The sequence below is a fragment of the Culex pipiens genome, chromosome 2 (genome assembly GCF_016801865.2).
Source record: "Culex pipiens pallens isolate TS chromosome 2, TS_CPP_V2, whole genome shotgun sequence".
Classification (NCBI taxonomy): Eukaryota; Metazoa; Arthropoda; class Insecta; order Diptera; family Culicidae; genus Culex; species Culex pipiens.
The window spans coordinates 182020004-182044613 of record NC_068938.1 but is presented as its reverse complement, the minus strand read 5'-3'; the positions used below and the strand labels follow the sequence as shown (position 1 = coordinate 182044613).

Sequence of the window (24610 nt, the reverse complement as noted above, 5' to 3'; positions counted from 1 at the left end):
CTATAGGCTATTGTGTTTTATGTGTTCACGCAAACCCCGACGGTTTGACACTAACTGTTGTCAAACGAACGGGGTTACATTTTAGTTTGACACCCCTTTTACACGGAGTTCACACACACTACCAAACATTTGTTTGATAGTGTGCGTGAGCGCCGTATAAAAAAGTGACAGTTCGTCACTTTTTAGTTTGACTTTGAAACTAAAAAGGCGTCAAAGGGGGGGGGGGGGTTGAGTGTTTATAGGGCCATTTAAAAAAACATAGCTTAATCCATCTTTAGGTGATTGGTGCTATCCTCACATTCATATAGTGAATATCTCCATCCAGAATTGCATTATTCCCCCTTAACATGTTTAACAAATTAAGCTTCAATACTCATTTCTTTCGATAGGGTTTTCAGATCTTCAATCCTTTTGGCTCATCGGTAAGGTCTTTTGATAACTTATCCAACGATAGTTCGCATGATAGATCCGGACAACGTTTTCATCAAAATATCTGAGATCCGGCCTCAAGAAAGTGTATAAACAACACTAAAGTGCATATAACTTTTGATATGGTTATCAGAACTTTGATGTATCAGGCTCATTTGAAAAGTCTTTTAAATATCTAACTGACGGTGGGTCGCATGATGGACCCGGACATCATTTTAATCGAAATATCTGAGTTCTGGCCTCTGAAAATTGTATAAATACCATTTAAGTGCTAATAACTTTTGATAGGGCTATCAGATCTTCTATGTTTTAGAAACGCCTTTTTAATACCTTTCTAAAAATGTATAGCATGACGGGTTTTCTTGCAAAAAACACTCTTTTTACAACCTTCCGGACTTTTGTTAAAATCGTTTCTTTAACATAACTTTTGAAGTACTTTTCTAAACTTCATAATATTAACTAGGGTCTTGTGGGACCCCTAGACGGATCGAATGAGACCAACATGGTCCAAATCGGTGCATCCATTCCGGAGATAATCGTGTGCATATTTTTCGGTGCACAGACTCACATCCAGACACACGCACAGACATTCGTTCAGAATTTGATTCTGATTCGATAGGTATACGTGAAGGTGGATCTACGAGGTCGAATAAAGGAGTTCATTTTTTGAGTGATTTTATAGCCTTTCCTCATTGAGGTGAGGAAGGCAAAAACACTAGATTTGTGCCTTATTTGACATTTTATCTTTCAGAATGATGATACCTTCTGTCAAAAACTTGAGTAATGATGAAAATAATATTTAAAAAAAAAGCGAAAGCGAGGAGCGAGACACAGTTAATCAACTATTTTTTTCTAATTAATTAGAGCTGATTTTGGTTAATTGGGTCCTAAAATGAAGCATAGATTGCTGATATTATTGTTTACAGCGATAAAGCTTATTTTTCTGAGTACAATGACCCTTTGTACGACCACAATGAGTTTAAAATGGATTTTTAAATCAATTTTGAAAAATTAACCTCGCGGTCCTTCTTGACAGAAAAGCTCCTACTTGACAGCTCGTTCCAAGGGGACCATAGTTGATCCATCGAAAAAATGTTGTCTGGTCAAAAATAAAATTTGCATTAAAATTAAAAATAGTGATCAGAAATGGTTTTTAATCGTGTTTTTTTACCGTTGTACATAAAAATTGACATAGGGCTTTAGTACCCAATTGGGTCCTAAAATGAAGCATAGATTGCTGATATTATTGTTTACAGCGATAAAGCTTATTTTTCTGAGTACAATGACCCTTTGTACGACCACAAAGTGTTTAAAATGGATTTTTAACTCAATTTTGAAAAATTAACCTCGCGGTCCTTCTTGACAGAAAAGCTCCTACTTGACAGCTCGTTCCAAGGGGACCATAGTTGATCCACCGAAAAAATGTTGTCTTGTCAAAAAAAATTTTTGCATTAAAATGAAAAATAGTGATCAGAAATGGTTTTTAATCGTGTTTTTTACCGTTGTACATAAAAATTGACATAGGGCTTTAGTACCCAATTAGCTAATTGATTAGCGCCTCGCTCGTGAACTATTTTTTTATCAGACTCATTACACTACGGTTTTGTGCCCATTTACATTGTTCTGCTTGAAATCTTTTTAAAATCGTCTGGCAGCACTATTCACATGACAGTTGAGACCGTGTATAACACTTTGTAGAACAGTTAACCGAAAACAACATTTTTGGCGCGCAAACATCGTTCGTGCGCTCGAGACGCGAAGGCAGACCTGTTCCGGTGCTCCGAAAAAAAAGATTCTCGCCACGATGGAAATCAACATCGCCTCGCTGCAGGACCACATCCTAACCCGGGCCAGGGGTCGGCCGGACGTTCACGCGGACTTTGATTTCGCGATCGAACGGTACCACCGCGAGTTCCTGGCCAGTACTGGCGGCCGCAAGATGGACCTGGAGTCCACGTGGCGCCACGTGCTCGAAAACGGCCCCCGGGTGGATGATGTTCCGGAGCGGGCCAAGAGCAACGCCAAGGCTGTGGCTGTTCGGCAGGAGGGCAATCGGTACTATGCGGACCGCGTACTGGACGAGGCGGCGGAGAAGTACAACGAAAGTATTTGCTGGGCGGAACCGGGCTCGGAGGAGCTTGGGATTGGGTTCGCCAATCGGTGAGTTGGGGCATTGATTTTGTGGGGATGGTTTACTGGAATGATTGTTTACTTCTTGCAGGTCGGCGATTTGCTACGAGCACGGCGATTACGAGATTTGTTTGCTGAACATCGCGTTGGCCCGGAAGCACAACTGTCCGGTCAAGTTGGAACCGAAGTTGGCTGCTCGGGAGCAGAACTGTCGGCAGCAGATTGCCGCAGGCATGTCCCAAGTATCCGTTCCGAATCCTCGGTTCGCGATGAACGTCGAGACCGATTCGAAGATTCCCTTTATGGCAAAAGGTCTGCGGATGACGGAGGTTCCGGCGTACGGACGTGCCATGGTGGCTGAGCGAAGCTTCCGACCGGGGGACGTGCTGATGAAGGAGAAGGTATTCATGACGATGAGCGATCCACAGTACCAGTATCTGCACTGCCACTTTTGCGGTGAATCCAAGCTGTTCAACCTGATCCCGTGTTCGGATTGTGCTTCGGTCATGTACTGCAGCGATAAGTGCCGCCAGGAGGACAAGAGAACCCTGCACCGTTTTGAGTGTGGCATCAAGGAGAAGCTGAACCACTTGTACACGAGCATCGTGGCCCTGGGACCGAGGATGTTCCTCTACGGGCTGACCCTGTTCGGAGACAACGTCGATGAAATGCAAAAGGTGTGCGAAGCGCAGAAGCGATCCGGATCGAACCCGATGGACGTGGACTACTCCAACGGGTATAACGCCCTGGAGGTTTTCAAGAATCTGAACCAGGTCAAGGTCACCAAGAAGGAAGAGAAAAACTACAGGCGCTTCATGTTCACCGCGTCCATCTACTTCACCGTCTACATGCAAAGTCCCGCCGTTCGAGCCCTGATCGTCACCGAAGACCAGCAAAAGTTTATGCTCCGCTGTTTCATGGACTACAAACAGATCTGCCTGCAGGCAAGCATGTTCTTCTGGGACGAAGCCAACGCGCCCCTCTTCCCGATCGCCTCCATCATCAACCATTCGTGCGATCCGAACGTGTACGCGATCCCCCGCATGAGCCACTTCAAAATGGTCGCGCTCAAACCGATCGCCAAGGGTGAGCAAATCTTCTTCTCGTACGGCCCCGTCTGGTACAAAAACGGTGACAAAGCCAAACAGGACAGCACCATGAGTTTGTTCCTGTTTCAGTGCGACTGCGTGGCCTGCAATCCGGCCCGGCTCAAGCGCTGGCTGGCCACCCAAAAGCGCCTGGACGAGCATGGCATTCGGGACCTGCGCACCTGCTCGAAGGTCATCGCTGACGATTTGGCTCCGCTCGCAGCCAAGATGAACGCCGTGCAGCAGTTTATCAAGAAATACGCGCACACCCATCCGAACGAGTCGTTCTGCTCTGTGCTGCAAGGATTCACCGATATTCTTTACGAGGCGCTGATGAACGAGTGGGCCAACAAGATGCGTTCGGAGGCGCTGGAGCAGGTTGATCGTGGCCTGTAAGTGGACGTCTTTTTCTTACTTTCTTTACTATTCATGTTGATTACATTCTCCTGATTTTGAAATCGGAAATCGAACAGCGACCTGATAAGATACCGAAATGTTGTATTAATTTTTGTTGATGAATTAAAAGTGATTTTTTGCTAAACAACTCATAAAATAAAATGTATTTTTTAGTCTCATCTTTGGAAATCAAGGAGTTATTAGACTACAGTAAACAAAAAAAAAATTGGCACATTTTGACAGTTGCAGAAACGTCAGCCTGCATTCATTAAGTCTTGTTTGTGAGTTTGCCGCAAGCAAGTGTGGCAAACTGTCAAACACGAAAAGGTGCGAGTTTGTTTGTTTGTTTGTCATAGTCTAATACCACCTTCAGTCACAAACACAAATCGATCTAGGGCAATTCCATGCAAAATAGGGAATCGGTTGTATCGGACCCTCTCCGATTTCAATAAAACTTTGAAGACATGTTATCCTAGCCTTATTTAAGCCATTTTTGTGTTTATGGAGCCAATTACACTTGTCAATTACATTTGAAAAGGGCGTTATTTAAATAGTTTTTGGGTTTTCTGGACAAAAAAAATACACTGAAATAAAAAAAAACACCATCTCTATAAATTTTTTTTATATTTAAGATTAAAAGGCTTTAAATATTTTAAAGCGCTCTTTCAAATGTTGCTCCAGATTTTTAGTATTCCGTAGGGTGATATTTTTCTGGATTTCAGCATTCTTGGGGAAAAATTAAAAGATCAAAACATTCAAAACTGAGAGTTCCAATATTCAAAATTCAAAGTTTCTGATATTCAAACATTTTTGATTTTCATAGTTATCTAACCTAAAAATTTAAAAATACAAACATTAAAATATTCAAAAATTCAAATATACGAAATTTCATAAATTAATAAATTTAAAAATATAAAATTCAAAACAAACAAATTTAGGAATTTAAAAATAATAAAAAACAAATTAAATTTTAAAATTCAAATAATTTAAAAAGTCAAAATTGAAAATTCTAAAAATTGCAAGTTAAAAACAGCAACGGTTTTTTTGCGAGAGTTTTCCTGTTTTCCGTTTCGTTTTTGCCTTCCTTCACCTTACTGAGGAAAGGCTATAAAATCACTCGAAAAACGAAATTCTTAATTTCACCTCCTAGACCCACCTTCACGTATACTTATCGACTCAGAATCACATTCTGAGCAAATGTCTGTGTGTGTGGTGGGATGTTGATAAAAAAAATTGCACTGAATTATCTCGGCACTGGCTGAACCGATTTGGACCGTATTGGTCTCATTCGATCCGTCTTGAGGTCCCATAAGTCGCTATTGAAAATTATAAAGTTAGTACTTCAAAAGTTATGCTAAAAAAACGATTCTGACAAAAGTCCGGAAGATTGTAAAAAGGGTGGTTTTTGTAAGAAACCCCGTCATGTTATACATTTAGGTATTCGAATGGCCTTTCCAACGAGCTCAAAAGATTGAAGATCTGACAACCCTATCAAAAGTTATAAGCACATAAGTGTTATTTATGAACTTTTTAGAGGCCGGATCTCATATATTTCTGTAAAAACGTTGTCCGGATCCACCATGCGACCTGTCGTTGGAGTGGTGATCAAAAGACCTTTCCAACGAGTTCAATAAATTGCAGATCTGACAACCCTATCAAAAGTTATAAGCACATAAGTGCCCTGAATTATGAAGATCTGACTACCCAATCTGATGGTATGAATAATGAATCAAGTTGATAGAATACTGAAAGGTCCGCTCTTTTGTATCTATTTTGGATAGCATTACCCTATAAATGTGAAGAAGGCACCAACCACCTAAGGGTGGATTAAGTATAACGTAACTTTACTTCCATCCATTGAGATAAATGTATAAGTCACAGCTGTAAGGATCTCCCAAAACTATGTACTGCACTTACAAAAACTTTTGTTAACCGACAACTAAGAATTGTATTAAAATTGAATTGAATTGAAAATTGAAAACAACCAAGAGAACAAAAAAATATACATTCTCAAATGATCAATTGTTTAAATTCATAAATGCTCATAAATTCTCAAATAAAAAACTTTAGTTCCTAAATTCTCAAATTATTGATTTTTTCAATTATTAAATTATTAAACTCCTAAATTCCTTTATTCTTAAATTATTGAATTTTTAAACTAATAAATTATTAAACTCTTAAATTCTTAAAATCTTTAATTCTTAAACTCTCAAATTCTTAAATACTTCAATTCATGAATTTCTAAATTAGAAAATCCCTGAATTTCAAAATTCCTAATTTACTGAATTCTTAATTACAGATCCTTTTGAAATGAAGAACTGCAGAGTTCTTAACCCTCTAACGCCCATGGTTACTCCAGAGCTCCACTATTTTTTGTGTTCAAAATTAAATCTCTCTGCAACCATGCATTTCTTTAACCTGGCTCATTAGTTTATATAGAATGTTAACTTATAATCATTAAAATTTCATGTAATTTGGTCGATCTGATTACAAGTAATGTACAAGAACGTAAAAAAATCTCGATTTTGCTCTGGGCGGGAAGGGGTTAAATTCTCAAGTGATATTATTTTTGTCACCGTCATAGATTACACAAAATCTGATATTATTGGAGTATTTTTGGAGTCATATTTCAGGATAGAGAAATTTTGAGAAAAAAATAATACAAATTTCGTGTTTCGATTTTTTTGTGTGTCTCTTTAGCGAGAATCATCAAGTACAAACTGTATTTAAATTTTCAAATCCGTAGATTTATGGTTTTGTAAGATTTTTAAATTTATAAATATTACAATCTTTTTTATTGTTTAAATTTTTTAATTTAAAACCCATCGGAGGTCACGTACGTGTACTTTGTACACTGAAAGAAAGGCGCACAGCAATATCACATGTTTCACACGTGAATCTGCCCCATACGACATGGCATGTGAATGTCATGTGCAAATCACTTCGAAAATTCTCATCGCGCGACGTGGTAAATTCAATAGAAAAACACGTGAACTTAACGTGGCGACACACTTGAAATTGAAATGATGTTCTTGTGATTGTTAAATGAAATTACATTCGATTTCATGTGATTTTTTGGTCGTAATAAAATATATTTATTGCTTTTTTAAATTTATATTTTTACACCCTTTAGCTCAATAATGTCATACAATAAAACAGAAAAAAAATCACGTCACTCGTCTTATTTGTTTTCTTCCATTTTTAATGACGATGACGACGGTGCGGATCCGAGCCATTTTTTGTCAATGTTAAAAAGCATCAATTGGGTACTAAAGCCCTATGTCAATTTTTATGTACAACGGTAAAAAACACGATTAAAAACCATTTCTGATAATTTTTTTTCATTTTAAAGCAAAAATTTTTTTTGACAAGACAACATTATTTCGATGGATCAACTATGGTCCCCTTGGAACGAGCTGTCAAGTAGGAGCTTTGCTGTCAAGAAGGACCGTGAGGTTAATTTTTCAAAATTGATTTAAAAATCCATTTTAAACTCTTTGTGGTCGTACAAAGGGTCATTGTACTCAGAAAAATAAGCTTTATCGTTATGAGCAATAATATCACAAATTTAAACTTCATTTTAGGACCCAATTCACATAAGAATAGCAGCTCCTTCCGGCCACGCCAGGATGGTTGTGTACTTTGTGGCCATCGCGGGAATCAGCACTGGCGGCAACTGCTCCCAGAACTTGTCACAGAACGCCTTTTTTCCTCGGCTGGCCGTATTTTTCCTAAGAAATTAAATTCCGGAACTCTATTCCCTGGAAAAGTGATGAAATATGTATTTTATTAATTACCGTTTCTATAAATAAAAGTAAATTAGTACCTACCATAATTTTTCCATTTTTTAAATTAGAGCTCAAACAATGAGCATTTGCTTTCTCGCCATCTTACTTTATGAAATCACTGTCTAAACATAAACATATGATTCTAACGTGACTTCTCACTTCAAAACCAAAGGAAATGTCGATTGGGGCAAATCAAATTCAATTCATTTGAATCTCACGTGACTTTCAAATCAAAATCAAAGGATAAGTCGATTGGGGCGAATCGATGTGCAATTCATTTGCATCTCACGTGAACACCATGCGAAATGGGAATGAATTTGTTTTTGGCCAGCGATCAGCTGGTGCTGAGTGATTTCCACATTCATCTCACATTAAAAGCATGTGAGAGTCAAGGGAAAAGCATGTGAAATTATCGTGTTGCTTTTTGGAGTAGCTCACGTGAAAAAGCATTTGATTTTACTATGTTGATTTCTTTCAGTGTACACAGTTTGTAAGGGCACTTTTAAGAAAGGCGAAAACACGCGACTTCCTTAAGGTTAAATTTTACAGTCGCTATTCTACACTCAGCCAAAGCGGTCGCATTTGCGCTCGTGAACTGTTCGCTTTCTTCTGTGAGACTGTTGCGGCCCAAGGTCGTTCATTGTTCTAGTGCCAAACGAAATGAAAACTTTTCGCCAGAACTCCCTGGTTTTTGACTTTAATGTCATGCCAGCGGTTCCCGAATTGGGGACAATCCAGAACTTTCTGCAGCAGCAAGTCAAACTGGACCTGTCGTCGGTGCGTAACCTGCAGGTGAACGTGTCGAGGAATCAGGTCATCATCGAGACAACAACGCCAGAACAAGCTTTCCGCATCGCTAGGGACCACAATTCAAAGCACTTCATTGTGCATGAGAAGAAGCGGTTCCTAATTCCGATCTACGTGGAGGATGGCACTATCGAGGTTAAAGTCCACGATTTGCCACCTCGAATGCCAAATCATCTCATCGAGGATCAACTACAACAATACGGGGAGATAACTTCAATCCACAACGAGGTATGGCGCGACTTCTTCCCCGGTATCCCGAACGGGGTGAGGGTCGTGCGGATGAAAATCAAAAAGCCGATACCTTCATTCGTCAAGATTGAGGGTCTATCGGCGTACATTGTTCATAAAGAACAAATTAAGACGTGTCGCTATTGTTCCCAAAAACTACATGCGGGGCAAAAATGCACAGTCGCATCAAAACACATGGACAGCAACAGCACCAGATCAGATGAAGAAGACGAAGACGACACCGTGAAAACAACAGAACCAGAAAAGAAGATTGACAACGATAACGCACCCGATTTATCGTTTCAAGATAGACACGAAAACGAACTACAAACACCATACACCGCAATCAACAGCAGCAACGAAAACGAAAATCCACTTCAAATAACGAAAGAACCATGTTTTATTTATGCAGATACAAAAAACTGCTACAACTTGTTGGAAAAGAAGAAGAAGTTAAGAAGATTAAACCTGGCCCAAAAATGTATTAACAAGAAGCCAAATAAATAATTTTAAGCAAAAAAAAAAAAAAAAGGTTAAATTTTATTTAAGATTTCATATCCAAATTTCTAAATATTTTAATTTCTTTTTTGGATTTATTTTTTTGCCAATTGTTATGGCTGTGTTACAATCCATAGAACATTTTCAAAGTTTGAATGACAATTTTGTTACGAGAGAGGGGGTCCAGGAATTCAAATTTTTGCGTAACGTAATTAAAAAACGCTCCCTACGGTTGCGATCTGAAAGGTTTACTTTATTGTTGTAGCAAATGATATTATCGAATCGTGTTATGAACGCTTATTCTTATCTTCCCTGCTCACACCACTGACCCTTGTGGATTTCCTTCGATTTGAGCTTCGTGTTGGTTCTGCACGCACTGGTTGAGATTTACTCTTCGTTTTCTGAAAAACAGTACAAACTTTTAACTAAACCGTTTGGAAGTCAAATCACTCGTAAAAACATACCGATTTCGAGGGCAGATGCACTCGAAAGTGTTTGACGGCCATTTGCCGCGTAGGAAACGCTCGGTCACACTGCGTACATTGGAACGTGTCGTTGCGTCTGTGTACCATTCTATGCTTCATTAGGGCCTTTCTGGTTTTAAATTTCTGTTGGGAGATGAAGAAAGTTAAACTCGTTCGTGTTAATTGTTGCTCTTTGCTTACCTGCTTGCATGTGCTGCACGTGAAACGCAGCTTTTGGTGAGTTTGCATGTGAAGTCTGAGAGAGTAGCTGCTGAGGCAGGGCTGAAAGTTTAGAAAGAAAGCCAATGCGTTCAACACATTAAGCTATATCGAGTATTTTTACTAACCTTTTGGCATATTTCACACACGTTCTTGGCTTTGGTTTCGTTTAGCACGTGTGTGCGAAAGTGAACATAGGCGTATTTCCGAATAAACATGTCTGTTTTACCGCACACTGTACAGGTGTAAGTGCCCTTCTCATCCTCGGTTACTTTTTCCAAAAATTGGATCGTTACCTCGTTCTTCGAGTGGGTAACCAGATGCCGTCGAAGCTTAGTCCGGGTTTCGAATGTCTATAAAAGCAACGGGATTTAAAAACTTAGACAACAAAAAAACAAAAATCAAGCATACCTCGTGGCACGTTTGACACTCAAGCAATTTTTCATGAACTTTTGCATGCAGAACTAGCTGTCTTCTGTTTCTCACGCGCTAGGGGGAAAAAAATAAAATCAGATAACAATGCATTAATTAGACAGAAATAAGACTGTACTAACCGTTCCGCACAAATCGCACTTGAACAAGCCAAGCTCGATCGCCCTGTGACCACGGTTGTGGTCCAAGAACAATTGTTTCTTAGTGGTTTTGTAATCACACTTTAAACAGCTGAAGGGACCAGTTTCTTTTGTGACAACTTTCACGCGATCCCGAATGACGGGTTTCTTTTTTGCTGGAATTTTCTGAAAATGTATTAAGAAAGTTAGAAACAGGTCAACGTCTAGAATAATTTCAACTAACCTTTGGTTTTTTAGCTATAACAACTTGTTTCTTACTACGAACAGATTGATCCTCTGCAATTGCAGCAGCGGCGACCTTTGCCTGTAAAAATAAATATACTTTTAACATCTCAGAGGGGCAATTTGTAACAATCTAAATTTCAAGGTTGTTAATCGATAACATTATCGTCGATAATATTATCGTCTGACGATAACGATATCGTCGGGACGATAACGATGATCTATCGTTATTTCGATAATTCTATCGGTGATAATCTTATCGCCGACAATGAACGATAACTCATTTTTTAATCTTTAAAATCGACTTATTTCAACCATGTCATGTTCATTTTCAATGCTTCCACTAAGAATATATTTTATGAAAACCTAGTAAGTTTCAAAGTATAAACAATATTAAATATGTACTCAAATTGTCCAAAAAATACCGTATTTTTCGAAAATACTCAAAATTCAATTTATTGGTTTTTTTTTGGAAAATACTAAAATTTTCGCATATTACCGTATTTACTCAAATTTTCAAAACATGCAATATGGGTAGGGTTAGTGAATTTTCACGAATTCGCGGACAGCGTGAAATTCGTGAAATTTGAAGATTTCCGTGAAATCCCGTGAAGTTTATGAATTTTCTGAAATCAATTCTTTGAAATAACAACATAATAAATATTGCAGCCATTAAGTCTTTTAAGAAAATTTCATTAGTTTTAAAATGAAATGCATTTACTGAGAGGTGGATGCTGCAAATACTTAAATAATGTTAGCATAAATCAGTCAAATTAAAAAAACATATTCTTGGAATCATCGAGTTATCACAAGGATGATGTCATTGATCGCAGTTCTTCTTATAGCAAAAAGTTTAAATGTTTACATTTTTTTTTCTTTTTTTACCAAACTTGATAAAATTGAGTGAAATATTATGATGTTTTTGAAATATTGATTTTTAAATGAATTTTTTTAATTGAATTTATTTATTTTTAGAAATTATTTAAAAGCACACATTCATGTAAAAGTAACACTAAATAGTCTCTTCCCTTTATTTGAATTGATGATTTGTATTATGAAATCACCTTTCAAGACCATTTCGGATTTTTTCTGAGTCCTGTTCAATTTTCATGATATTTGATTATTTTGGGTAGATGGTTTCCGTGGAAGTTAAAAAATACCACTTTTTTTGTTTGAATAAAATTTTGAAGATTTCGTTACAGATTAAATTATTTTTGCCTATTGAAATATATATAGAGCCCACCCATAAATCACGTGGATACTTTTTAGGAAATTAGGAAAAGTTTTTTGTGTCACCTTGAAAAATGGAGTGAAGATTTTTTTTAGTTGTAAAATAATATATTATGAAGCATAAGGGTGCATTTTCATAACCCCAGAATTTTTGTTCTTGAATTCATGTTACCGGTTCAATTTTGACAACAATTATTTTGCAGATACTTTCGCATTATTTTTGACGAAAAATCTCAGAAACATGCTTGCTTACTCAAAAAAAGCTCACCTACATAACTTTTTTTTGAATTCATCATAAAATACTTGAAAAAACTGATGTTAAAAATTCGAGGTGAGCGAAGCAACAATTGAATTCTTGTTCGACAACAATTCAATTCTTGTCTTACAAGAATTCAATTCATGTCGAGCAAGAATGATTTATAGCGAACAAAAATTCGTGCTATAACGGATTTGACAGATGTTTGTGTACATTTTCGAGCTGGTTGCTTTTTTTTTTTTTCCTTTGCTATGTCAGAGCACTGACGGCTAAGAAAGCTGGCTGCTTTCATATTTTGCAAGGCGGTCAAGTTTTCGAAATCTTTCCACTTTTGGACGCCGTTTTGGTAAGCGGCGAATGTAACCGGATAGCCGCCGAAGTGGCCACGGTAGGTGGAGGCGATTGCCTGGGGGAAGAAATCGTGCTTGAGCTGTTCGGCAACGAGTTGACCGATGGCGATAAAGACGGCGGCGTGGCCGACCGGGTTGGGCGGACAGAGCTGGACCATTTTCGAGGGCTTAGGCGAGTTCGGAGAAGCACTCGTCGATGTGTTTGTAGACCTGCCTCCATTGAGATTTGCGCCGTAGGCCATTTGGGGCACAAATGTGGTGCATGTTTTGGGGGGCAGCGTTTTGTTTGCAAAGTTGGACGATCCTGGTCTCCGGATTTTTTTTTCCTCTTGCCGCCATACAGCCCGCAATGCACAATTCTTTAATCATAAACCAATTTTTATCAAAATCAAAAATCACATCTTTGTGTGCGGTGGTGTGTTTTCCGTTTTTCACCAGCTGGTTTTGACAGAAGCATGATATTTCTCGGCATTTTTCAGCGAACGCACCCCGTTTTGGCTGCGTTGCTATAAAATTGAATGCAACTTTGCACCGGTCCGGAACCGGTTTGACAAGAATTCAGCAGCAAGAAACAAGAATTCTGGGGTTATGAAAATGCACCCTAAAACGTAGTTTCAGTAATTTTAACATTAGATTATCAGAGTTATATTAACATTTTTTACGTTCCGCGAAATGTCCGTGAAATTTGGTATTTTAAAATTAAGGTCCCCTTGAAATTTGCAATTTTTGAGCGTAAAAATCACTAACCCTAAATATGGGTATCAAACGAAGCAAAAATTTTATGCTTTTTTTATTTCATTAGAGGTTTTTTTTTTTTTTTTGAAGATACTGAAATTTGTATAGAATACAAAATACCCCATTTTTTCGAAAATACACAAATTTTTGAATTAAAATGTTAAATGCTTTTTTATTATTATTTTTTTTTGAGTTGTATTCACAAAGTACCGTATTTTTTCGAAGGTACTCAAATTTTCAAATTATGCAATATGGTTTTCAAGCGTAGTGAAATTTTGTATGCTTTTGCAATCTATTATAGTTTTTCTAAATACTGATTTTTTTACAAAATACCGTATTTTTCGAAATACTCCATTTTTTTATAATTTGCAATATGTGTATCAAACGAAGCGAAACTTTGTATGCTTTTTCACTTTACTCAAGCTTCTTTAAAAAAAAAAACATATCACGAAATACCATAATTTTCTAAAATACTTCAATTTTCAAAATATGCAATACAAAGCGAAATTTTGCTTCATACATACATTCAAATTGTGTATGCCTCATACAAAATGTTGCGTCATATTTGAAATTTTTAAATTTTGAGTAATTCAAAAAAATACGGTATTTTGTGAAAATTTCAGTATTTTCAAAAAAAAAATCACTACATTTGGCATAATTTGATAATGATAGTTCATTATTACTAACATTAAAAATCCTAATTTTTTTGCAAATACCGTATTTGTTTTTTTTTTTTTTTGAAAATACTCAAATATGGGTTTCAAACGTTGTGAAATTTTGTTCTTTTTCACTTTTTTATATTTTTTTTGTTGGGATTTTAAATTTTAACTAAATACCGTATTTTGCGAAAATACTCGAGAACTAATTTAATGGTCACAAGCCATGGTTTCTAAAGCAGGTACTAAGGCAGACTATGAAAAACAAACAAACCAACTCGCCAAACTTGTTTACGGCAAAATCGCAAACAATTTAAAATGTATGCAGGCTGACATTTCTGCAAACAACCAAAGCAGGCAAACTGTCAAAAAGTGCAATTTTGTTTGTTTGTCATAGTCTTATACCAGCTTGAGACATAAGTATTTGAAAATTAGGGTCTATTTTGGTGCCACTTTGAAATGAAAACAATTCTATTGTTTCTTCAAAATCTTACTAAACGGAAGTGTCTGAAAAAAAACGTAGCAATTTTTTAGAAAAATCTTTTTTTTGTTTACAAATTTAAATTACAATTTTTTTCTAAACGGTTCAGATTTTTTTTAGGATTTAAAATTATCCAAAAATCACATTTTAAAACATATCACTTTGCCGAAGACACAAAATCGTTCAGCAAATCAATATTGAATATGGATTATGTATTGAATATTCAAATATGCAGACTTATATGGATTTTTGCTCATAAGACAATTATACGTAGATCAGTAAGGTACCTCTTGTAACTTACCCGAAAAATTCTCAGCGTAGACTTCCACAGGTGAATGGTGAAGTTTGTCGCATTGCTGAAGAACACGTTGCACGTTTTACAGTGCAGTGGCAGATCCGACTTTTCGCAAGCGACTCTACTGGAAAAATCAAACTCCATGTGGGAATCTTCCGCCTCTGTTGGAAGCGCCACCGGCTCGGACGAGTTCGTGTGAGTCTTTTTGTGGTTCAGGTGCTCGACCTGCCCTCCGCATCGCTTTACATAGGGATTTTCATTAATTATTGAAGAGATGTTTAAAATTTAAAATGCTTACCAAACCGCAGATTGAACACTGATAGTTACCATCGATGACATATATGTGCTTTTGCACATGAGCTAACGCCTTGTCTCGAGTTGAGCAAAAAGTCTCGCAGAACGAACAAGTGTAATTGTTAGTATCTTGATTACGAACCAGCAATTCTTCGTACATTGGTCTCATCACGACTGGGTTGTGGGTTTTATAATGCATTTGCAAGTGATATCTTTTATAAAATATCTGAAAAGAAGAATCAAGCACAATCTAATCAAAATAATTCTTCAAATGAATCATCCATTCTCACCATCTGGCACTTGTCGCACTTCAACCGCTCCGGTGCACTTTGTTCGTCCAGCGATTCATCGAAATCTCCCTCCTGCTCTGTTCTGGCCTCATCCTCCAAGGGTTGACCCACACTCAACGTACACCGAGATGCTTCTTCCGGCTCGTCTTCGACCACCGAGTCGCCAAACGCATCATCCTCAATGATCAGCTCTTCCTTAATCACCGTTTCGTAGCAAAACGTCGAGCTACTTTCATCCGTGAGCGGTTCCGCCGCCGCCACCACCGCTTTGTCAGCCTTTTCCACCGCTATTTTTGACATCGGAATCGCCTCTTCGAAATCCTCAAGCAGCAGGTCCTCTTCAAATGGTACCGTTTGTGTTACGCTAACAGACACGTCTGGTTCCGGAACGGGAATAACCGTGGAAACATCTACCGCGGGTTGCATTCCCTTCTTGTGGACTCCCTCATGCCTTTCATTGTCAAACTTTGTGCCGAAACACTAGAAGCGTTATCAAAAACGTTAATTTAAAGTTGAAAAAACTCAAAAACATTAAAAATTAACCAACCCTCCCACAGTATCGACACTTGTACAGTTCAAGTCTGATTGCTTTGTGCTTTCTTAAACATGCTTGAAGGTTCGAAAGTTTGCCAAACGTTCGCTTGCACTCGGAACATTTGAGCTCGTTGGGGATTTCCGCTGGAGGTTCTTCGCTCACAGGTTCCGGGTGTTCGTCGAGGATCACTTCCTCCTTGGTCACCGTTTCGTAGCAGAAAGACGACACTTCCGACGCGTCCTTTGGAGGATCATCTTTCACAATCGTTAGGAGTCGAATCTGGTGGGTCTGTTCGGAGGGTTGTCCCTTGGCCAACTGTTGAAACAAAAATAATTCAATTGTTTTCTTTAAACAGAATACCAAACCAAAACAGTTACTTACGGTGACGATTTTGATTTGTTTAATTAAACTCATTTTCTAATTAAACTGCTTCTAAATTCTCTGTTCTTCGCTGTGTTTATTGCAAAACAACAAAATCTAACGAAGCTTCTGATTTGTTTACCTCTGTTAAAGCCGGCTTCGATCGCTTTGACGTTTGTTGTCTGCACTCAAACAAATATTCCCGTTAATGTTACGCGATAAATCCCGCGTTAGAAAATCAATGTTTAAGAAGTACAAAAAAAAGTAACTATAACTATAAAATGTATGACTATGCTCATTGGTAAAGTAGCTAACTATATAAGGGACCATCCACAAACCACGTTATGGGGTGGGGGGGGGATAGTTGGCGGTTGTCCACGCTCCATACAAAAAAGATTTCTTTGTATGGAAATTGTCCACGATGGGGGGGGGAGGGGTTGAGATTACCAAAAAATGCCCACGTGGTTTATGGGTGGTCCCTAAATGGGTCATACTATTACAAGTTTAGCATGCTGATTTTGACATGCATAACCTCGTGCATAACAATAAAGCTAACTTTTCTTTGTCACAACCTTTTGTTTTAATTCTCTACACGGTGTATTTTCCAACAATATTGAAATTTTAAAAATCGGCATGTCTAATATTTTTCACATTGGAAAAAAAGTCGTCGGGAGATAAACTTGTTTTTAAAGATTTTTTTTTTGATTATTTTTGATTTATCTTCATGAAAAACGCTAAAAATACATATATTCATGTATGTATCCATCAAATAACTTACGAATATGCTTGAAAAGACTCTTAAATTACACATTTCATCAATATTTGACCACCAATCTTCAAGTTTCCGCACCAAATTTACGCTTTTAGTGCGCAAGTCTTCTCAGAAAAAAAAAAACATCTAAAATGCATTTTTCTGCATTGATCATCATCTAATATGATTATATTCAAATTGTTTAGGCTAGTTTGAAACTATTTGGAAATTTTATGAAATTCCGATGTAACCGCTAAAAGTTTATTTTTTTTTTCAAAACGAAAATTTTGTCAATACTTAGATATATTGGAAGCTAAAGATTGCAAAGGAACTGTAAAGACGTTCAATGTATTTTTAAACACCTTTTTCATTCAAATGTTGAAACCATACCTCGTAATTTAAATTATTATTTTTTATTTTATTTATTTGCTATTTATCAACTGGACATGTGAATATTCGAAATTCTGTACCTTGACCAGAGATGTTCTGATAAACTGCGCAATAGAGGTAGAAAAAATATTTTAATCTAAATTTTGATCACGGAAATTGATTCTACGTCCAATTTCCTTCAAAATTTAGTCTAAGACCGACCCTCTAAGATTTGTCGTTCCTGAGTTATCGTCGTTTGAAGTTAGGGGTTTCGCTCAAAAATCGCCAAAAAGTCGTTTTTTTGGGGTGGGTACAAAAATGGAGGGGGTGGTCCGATTTGGATGAAATTCGGGATTTTTGCATGTTCTGATATTCTCAACAGCTCTGCCAAATTTGAGCAGAATCGGAGATGGTAATTTTCAAATGCTGTTCCGCTTCAGATGGAGTGACCCATATATAAAAAATTTCGATGGTTTTGTTCGAACGCGAATCAGTTGAACACGGAACGTCGGATCGAGGTGCTCTTTGTTGCGTTGGGTTCGTATAAGTCCAAGGAAAGGAAGGTTCTTACGCCAAAAAGTTACAACTTTGGCCACTCTGGAACCGATTCCGGAAAATCTTCAGATTTTATGGGAAAAGTAACGTAAAATCAAATTTTGTTCACAGTTCACAGAGCAAACAAGTTAAAAACGTCAACAAACGTAAAAAATGCAGAACGAAGTTTCTCGGGTAAGGCTTGTTATACATTAGAGTGTAACAAAAATGACTTTTTGGCGGGCATTCAAGGGTTTGTTCCGGTGGGCATACTAAGCCCAAATCCAAAATATGAGCTTGATTGGACGTAACAGGAGCTGGCGCTCCGCCTTTCAATTTTAAATGGGATTTAACCCGTAAAAAAAGTTTTTTTTCAAAAATGACACTTTTTGAGGCATTTTGGCCAAAGAAACGTTTATTTCCAACATCATTGGCGTGTAGGCCAGATTAGAGACCTGGTCTAAGCTTGCTAAATCGGTCTGGCAACGTATGTTTTGAGCTTGGCAACACTGATAAGTTTTACTGGGCGTAAAGGCAAATGCTCGTTTGGATACGTCAATCTCGCGTCTGTTTGGGTACGTCAAATTCACTTCATCCAGTCTCCCTTTTTAGGATCTCTAGGCCAGATCCTTGCGCATCTTTGGGACCATCCATAAACCACGTGGACACTTTTTTGGAAATCTCATCTCTCTTTGGAACCCCCCCCCCCCCTTCGTGGACAATTGTCCATACAAAAAAAAATCTTTTTTGTATGGACCGTGGACAATCGCCATACCCCCCCCCCCCCTAAGGTGTCCACGTGGTTTATGGATGGTCCCTTTTGGTATGTATAACATTGAAATTTGGAGCACCCTAGAGCTCGGTACAGGCCTTCAAAGTTTGGCATTTTTTTCGAAAAATCGGCCCCGGCAAAATCAAATGGCGTCTAGGGCGTCGCGAGGCGCGACGCATATCTTTTTTGCCGGGACCGATTTTCAATCAATCAAGCCACTTTTTTGTAATGTTGGTACCACTGCGTGATTTTGACATTTCGAGCGTGCACCATTCGTAACGCCATCTTCGTTCAAAAATCTGGATACAAGACGCCATATAATTTTGCGGGAAACCATGGGCTAAGTTTCATCCAAATATAAAAATAAAAAAAAAATCGAAAAATGGGAAACTGTATAGAATTAATCATGTTAAAAAAAATAGTTCAGACTGAACTGTAATATTTTCTTGAGAGGCGTTACCAAAAAAAAATCCAGGGCTGTGGAGTCGGAGTCGGAGTCGGAGCCGGAGTCGGTGGAGTCGGGTCTTTTTGGGGACCTGGAGTCGGAGTCGGAGTCGGAGTCGTCAAAACTCGAACAGCTGGAGTCGGAGTCGGAGCCGGAGTCGGCTAAATTTTAAAAGCTGGAGTCGGAGTCGGAGTCGGAGCCGAAGATTTCTGATAACCCGGAGTCGGAGTCGGAGCCGGAGTTATCTTAAATTTAACAAAAAATATGTTTTTTTTAATGTTCACTATAGAACAGCTTAATTTACAAAACATCTTATATTTTTAATTGATATTTCAGATCAGTTTTTGAAACTTTTTATTGTGATTGAAAAGCTCTAATTGTGTTATTACACTATAATCACTAAATGATAACCTCTTACCCAAGTATGTAGTATCATAATTTAAAAAATAATAAAAAATATTGGTTATGTAGTCAGACATATCTAATTGATTCTTGAATGCTTCCTTTTGCCTATATTTATGTGCATTTTCAATTCAAATTTGACGAAATTTCATCCAGTTATTTCTGAAAAAAGTACACACACAGTCATCTTTTACCCCGATAGCATATGTCTTGGAAGTTTTAAGTTAAATCATTTTTTAGGAAAAAATTACGAGGTACATAAAAAGATTATAAATAGTAATCACTGTTTTTGCAAATCGAAAAAAGTCACTGACAGTTTAACTTTTGTAACAAATAATCAACGATAATAACAATCTCTTACTTGGAACTCAACATGCGCATTTTGTTTATAACTGAGTACAAAAAATCAAAGTGTTGCATTTGAAATAATTGAAACTAACAAAAAATATCAAAACAAGTTGCAACAAATTTTTAAATAATCATTGATTGTTGATGTTGATGTTGATTTTAGGTAAACTATTTTGATATTGTTGCAAATAATTGTTGAACAAATCTCAAGAATTCAGTACAAAAATAAACTAATAAAAAATGTGTAGAACAAAATATAGGATTTTAATTTTTTCAAATATTATTAAGAAAAAAGCAAAATCAAACAATATTTAGACAATATTTTACTTGTGGATATTTGTTTTTTATTATATTTTAAGTTTTTTCATATATTTTGATGGAGGTGTAAGATCATTCGTAAAGCTTCGTTTTAGGTGAAGATTTACGAAGTATCGTGCGCCTCCTTTTTAAAGTATATAAAATTTTAAAATTAAAATAAATTAAAAATTTCCAGGGTTAAATATTTTCCATGTCACAGATATTTGAAAATGACATCTTAAGCGTCCTTTCCACGTAGAAATTGTTTAGATACATTGATTTGCAATAATAATCTCTTTCAACCATGGCGTGATGTCCATGTACGTCTTAAAAAAAAACAAAAAAATGTTTCATTTAAAATTGTCATTTGAAAACAAGGTGCCCGTCACTGTACTTCTTACAAATGTAAGCCTGAATGTGAGCAAATTGAATTTTAATGTTTAATAGATCATTAAGGCCAGGTTTCTTTTAGTTATTCATTCAAAAACAACAATTTAATATTTAAATTTATTAACTTTGAAAAAAATATTTTCAAATTTGAGGTTAAGCAAATAAATCCAAATTTACTTACAAAACTTCTTCTCAAAATGATATTTTTTGATTTCTGTATCCATAACGTATAAAACTTGTTTTCTAGAAACTTTTTTTCCGTTTATTTTCTTTACTTTACTTTTACTTAACTTATTTTTCTTGAGAAAAACATGACGGTTAGAAAGTATTTAAATCCTTTGATCAATGTTTTAAAAATAATTGTCTTATAATAGTTAACTAACTTTTGAAACTTTTAAAAATATGTGGAGTCGGAGTCGGAGCCAACCATTTGTTGAAAGCTGGAGTCGGAGTCGGAGTCGGAGTCAGCTAGAGTTGGTAGGCCGGAGTCGGAGTCGGAGTCGGAGCCAACCATTTGTTGAAAGCCGGAGCCGGAGTCGGAGTCGGAGTCGGCTAATCTGAGAAAGCCGGAGTCGGAGTCGGAGTCGGAGTCGTTTGAAACATGACCCGACTCCGCAGCCCTGAAAAAATCTAATATTTTGAAGCAAATACTAACACAAAGTCCATTAGGAATGATTACAGTTACGATAGAGCCAAATAGCATAACATGTTGTTTTCCGTTTATTTTTCGATAATTGCGGTGCCGGCATAATACACTGTTTTGGCTGGCTATTATTAATTATTAATCAATTTTATTATTTGAAAAACCATGAAATTGATCCTTTCGGTTACGTTGTGCTGAGGTTATCCTGAGCTTTCGCAGCTTCGTTGTGCGTTTGCAACTGCAGCTTCACATCAGAGTTGCTTTCCTTTTGCTGAAAACAAAAAAAAAACTTATATTTATACCACTCTAAGTTGGTTTCCCATATAAGAACCTACCAAAATTGGAGACGGATGCGTTTTAAAGTGGTTTAAGGCAATTTGTTTGCTAGGAAATGTTTCCTCACAACGGGTGCAGTGATAGAGATCATCGATGCCAAGAAATACCCGTACACGAGCGAAGTGTGTCTGTTTGTGTCTGATGAGTCCTTTTCTGTTTTCAAATTTCTGTTGAAAAATGGTAAAAAAAAACCGCAAGTTAACGCATTTGAATTACAAACCTCAAACTTACCTCGTTGCACGTGTAACATGTGAAACTCGGATTTGCGTGAGTTTCCATGTGTCGTGTATAATACTTGAGACCACCGCAGCGCTTTAAAATCAAGGTTAGAAATTATTATTCAAATGAAAACAATGGGCAGTTTACGATTTCTTAACTAACCAGCTGACATATTTCACACTTATACTTGTCGTAGGTGTGCAAGCGAAAGTGGCTCGTGGCATGTCTCCGGTTTTTTTGTGTTTTGCCACATATTGAACAGGTGTAAATTCCATTCTCATCCACGGTAACTTGTTCTAAGAATTGCCTTGTTACTTTGACTTTCGAGTGAACGTTCCGATGGAGGAAAAGTTCCGATTTGTTTATAAATTTCTAGAGAAACAAAATAGTTTAATAAATTCGATATTAAAAATTATCTTGGAGCGAACCTCGTGGCATGTATGGCATTCAAAAGTATTTCCCTTATCATGACTCTTTTTATGACGGACTAGTATCAAATTGGTTTTAAAGCACTAAAAAATAAATAAATTATGAGATTGCTGTAAATAGACAAAACGTAAACTATGCTGACCATTTGGCACACATCGCACGTGAACAAGCCAAGTTCCAACGACTTATGACCACGCAAATGAATTCTAAGCAGATTAAGTTGTTCAGTCTTATATTCACACTTGGAGCAGTTGAAGAAACCGTCTTGGTCTTTGTCTTGCTTGGAAAGATCATAAGGAAGCCTGGTTCCTCTTTTGCCTAAAAACGACTAAAATGGATCCCAAAGTTAGGAAGAGACGCATCGTTTGAAAATATATTTACGAACCTGTAAATATTGAGCACGATCAACTTTTTCATCATTCCCAACAGATTGGTTCTTTACCGAAGCAGCAGGGATCTTCGACTGCAAAAATATCAAATTTTCAGTTGGGTGTAAGAATTATGCGATAAACGACATGAAGCCAATTTACCAGAAAGAACTTTTTCCTTTTTTCGGCCCTTTGTTTTTGCAAAGCTTTGACCGTTAATTTCTTCTGCTGACCCTCCGTGGGCTGACCTTCTCCCAACGATGGTCGAACATCCTTTTCTTCTGATTGTGGCGACGATTCGACGGCATCTTCGGAGGGTTGCTTCTCACTTTCCGTTTTCGTCTCGTGAAATATAAGTTCATGTCTTTTGAGGGAAGTCTTGTTCAGGCGCTACAAAAGTTCAAATTTAATTTCTCTTTTAAACTATTTGTTCTCGTAAAGAGAGTAATTGTGCTTTGAAAATTATGCTTAATCGTAATGCGTATAAAGTAAAATCAGTAATTAATTTTAGGTCCCAATTGGCAACCCTAATCAACGTACTTTACCACAGATTTTGCAATCGGCTAGAGAGGCGACCCGTCCTGCTTTGGTTTTTTTCTGGAGTGGTTTGGGTTCTGGTTCTCTCTGGTGTACGCGCTCATGTCTGGATTGCTCTATGTTATTTACAAAAGACTAGAAAAAATCAAAATAAAATTCAGCTAATATTCAAATAACCAATTAAAAACAACTCAAACCTTCTCACAGACACTACACTTGAAGAGTCCAGCTTTAATTACGTTGTGCCTCCTTACGCATCTGTTAAGTTTAGTAACATGATCAAACGACTTATTGCACTCGGAACATTTGAACGGGAGCTCGTTTGAGGTGGTTTCCGTTGCATGTTCTGCCGGATCCTCCAGGGTGACTTCCTCCTTGGTCACCGTTTCGTAGCAGAAAGACGGGGTTTCCGGATCGTCCTCCGGAGGTTCCTCTTTCACGACCAGGGAATCGTGAAGCAACTTTTCGGAAGGTTGTTCCGTTGCCATCTCTGTGTTAATAAATACTTTTTTGAACTTGCTATATTTAAAATAATCAAACAAAAACTTACTGTAATAATTTAGATTAGTTTTATACAAATTATTCGACTTCGGAATTTAATTTAACTCTTAATAAATTTACAGTTATGAGCACTGTTTACAACAAAACATCGCGAGTTTGTTATCTTTGGTTTTGTTTACCTCTGTTAAAAATGGCTGCGTTCTGGCGGCTCTGGTTCACTTTGGACATTACACTCGAAAAAAAAAACATGATGGACTGAGTTCGATTTTCCACTTTTTCATACACACAGAAAAATATTTTATACGATCAGCCTGTACGAGGTATGATCTAACAATGTTTTTGTTGAATTATTTTGTATAATTTGTATAATTAACAAATTTTGCGTTGAAACAAACCCAATTTTCCATTCCACAAAATGCTTTCAAGTGGTCATTTCGTGCTTGCCGTTTCATTAGGGCTCATAACTTTTTTAGGCTAGAGTGTGTCCCTTTCACACCTTATGGAAACTGTCATTTGAGTGAAAGGGATACACTATTGTTTACAAAAGTTATGTGCCCTTTTGAAATGTTAGGCTCCATTTTTAAAGTGTAAACTGTTAAGATTTTTGTCTTTTTTGTGGTAACTGCTGTCAATATCTGAGTTTTGCCTTCCTCACCTTACTGAGGAAAGGCTATAAAATCACTCGAAAAATAAACTTCTTAATTCGACTTCGTAGACCCACCTTCACGTATACCTATCGACTCAGAATCAAATTCTGAACAAATGTCTGTGCGTGTTTCTGGATGTGAGTCCGTGCACCCAAAAAATGCACTCAATTATCTCCGGACTGGCTGAACCGATTTTACCGTATTGGTCTCATTCGATCCGTCTTGGGGTCCCATAAGGCCCTAGTTAATATCATGAAGTTTAGAAAAGTTATGCTAAAAAAAAAGATTTTGGCCAAACT

General features: G+C 37.2%; 4 protein-coding genes across 5 annotated transcripts; 2 read left to right on the top strand and 2 right to left on the bottom strand.

Annotated features, from left to right (window-relative positions):
* Positions 1-2139: 2139 nt before the first annotated feature.
* Positions 2140-4194, top strand: LOC120429866 (SET and MYND domain-containing protein 4-like). The gene is made up of 2 exons (XM_039594944.2): positions 2140-2589; positions 2651-4194. Exons 1-2 carry the CDS (start codon positions 2234-2236, stop codon positions 4041-4043), a joined length of 1749 nt encoding a protein of 582 aa, XP_039450878.1. The 5' UTR covers positions 2140-2233; the 3' UTR covers positions 4044-4194.
* A 4342-nt stretch (positions 4195-8536) lies between these two features.
* On the top strand, positions 8537-9090 carry LOC120428983 (uncharacterized). The gene is made up of 2 exons (XM_039594124.1): positions 8537-8970; positions 9048-9090. Exons 1-2 carry the CDS (start codon positions 8537-8539, stop codon positions 9088-9090), a joined length of 477 nt encoding a protein of 158 aa, XP_039450058.1.
* A 498-nt stretch (positions 9091-9588) lies between these two features.
* On the bottom strand, positions 9589-16500 carry LOC120429859 (zinc finger protein Xfin-like). The gene is made up of 12 exons (XM_039594933.2): positions 16345-16500; positions 15976-16278; positions 15429-15908; positions 15143-15364; positions 14851-15084; positions 10843-10923; positions 10602-10784; positions 10459-10536; positions 10176-10400; positions 10030-10110; positions 9829-9972; positions 9589-9765 (listed from the first exon to the last, which is right to left on the bottom strand). Exons 1-12 carry the CDS (start codon positions 16375-16377, stop codon positions 9652-9654), a joined length of 2178 nt encoding a protein of 725 aa, XP_039450867.1. The 5' UTR covers positions 16378-16500; the 3' UTR covers positions 9589-9651.
* A 4826-nt stretch (positions 16501-21326) lies between these two features.
* On the bottom strand, positions 21327-23843 carry LOC120429264 (zinc finger protein Xfin-like). 2 transcript variants are annotated; one of them, XM_039594500.2, is made up of 11 exons: positions 23714-23843; positions 23361-23653; positions 23167-23298; positions 22789-23016; positions 22644-22721; positions 22401-22586; positions 22258-22341; positions 21992-22201; positions 21842-21922; positions 21610-21777; positions 21327-21545 (listed from the first exon to the last, which is right to left on the bottom strand). In XM_039594500.2, the coding sequence occupies exons 2-11, from the start codon at positions 23649-23651 to the stop codon at positions 21459-21461; spliced, it is 1545 nt and encodes a 514-aa protein (XP_039450434.1). In that variant the 5' UTR covers positions 23652-23653; positions 23714-23843; the 3' UTR covers positions 21327-21458. The 2 variants fall into 2 exon arrangements, with proteins under 2 accessions (XP_039450434.1, XP_039450424.1); XM_039594490.2 differs by having other exon boundaries at positions 23361-23682; positions 23785-23826.
* Between the last annotated feature and the right edge of the window lie 767 nt (positions 23844-24610).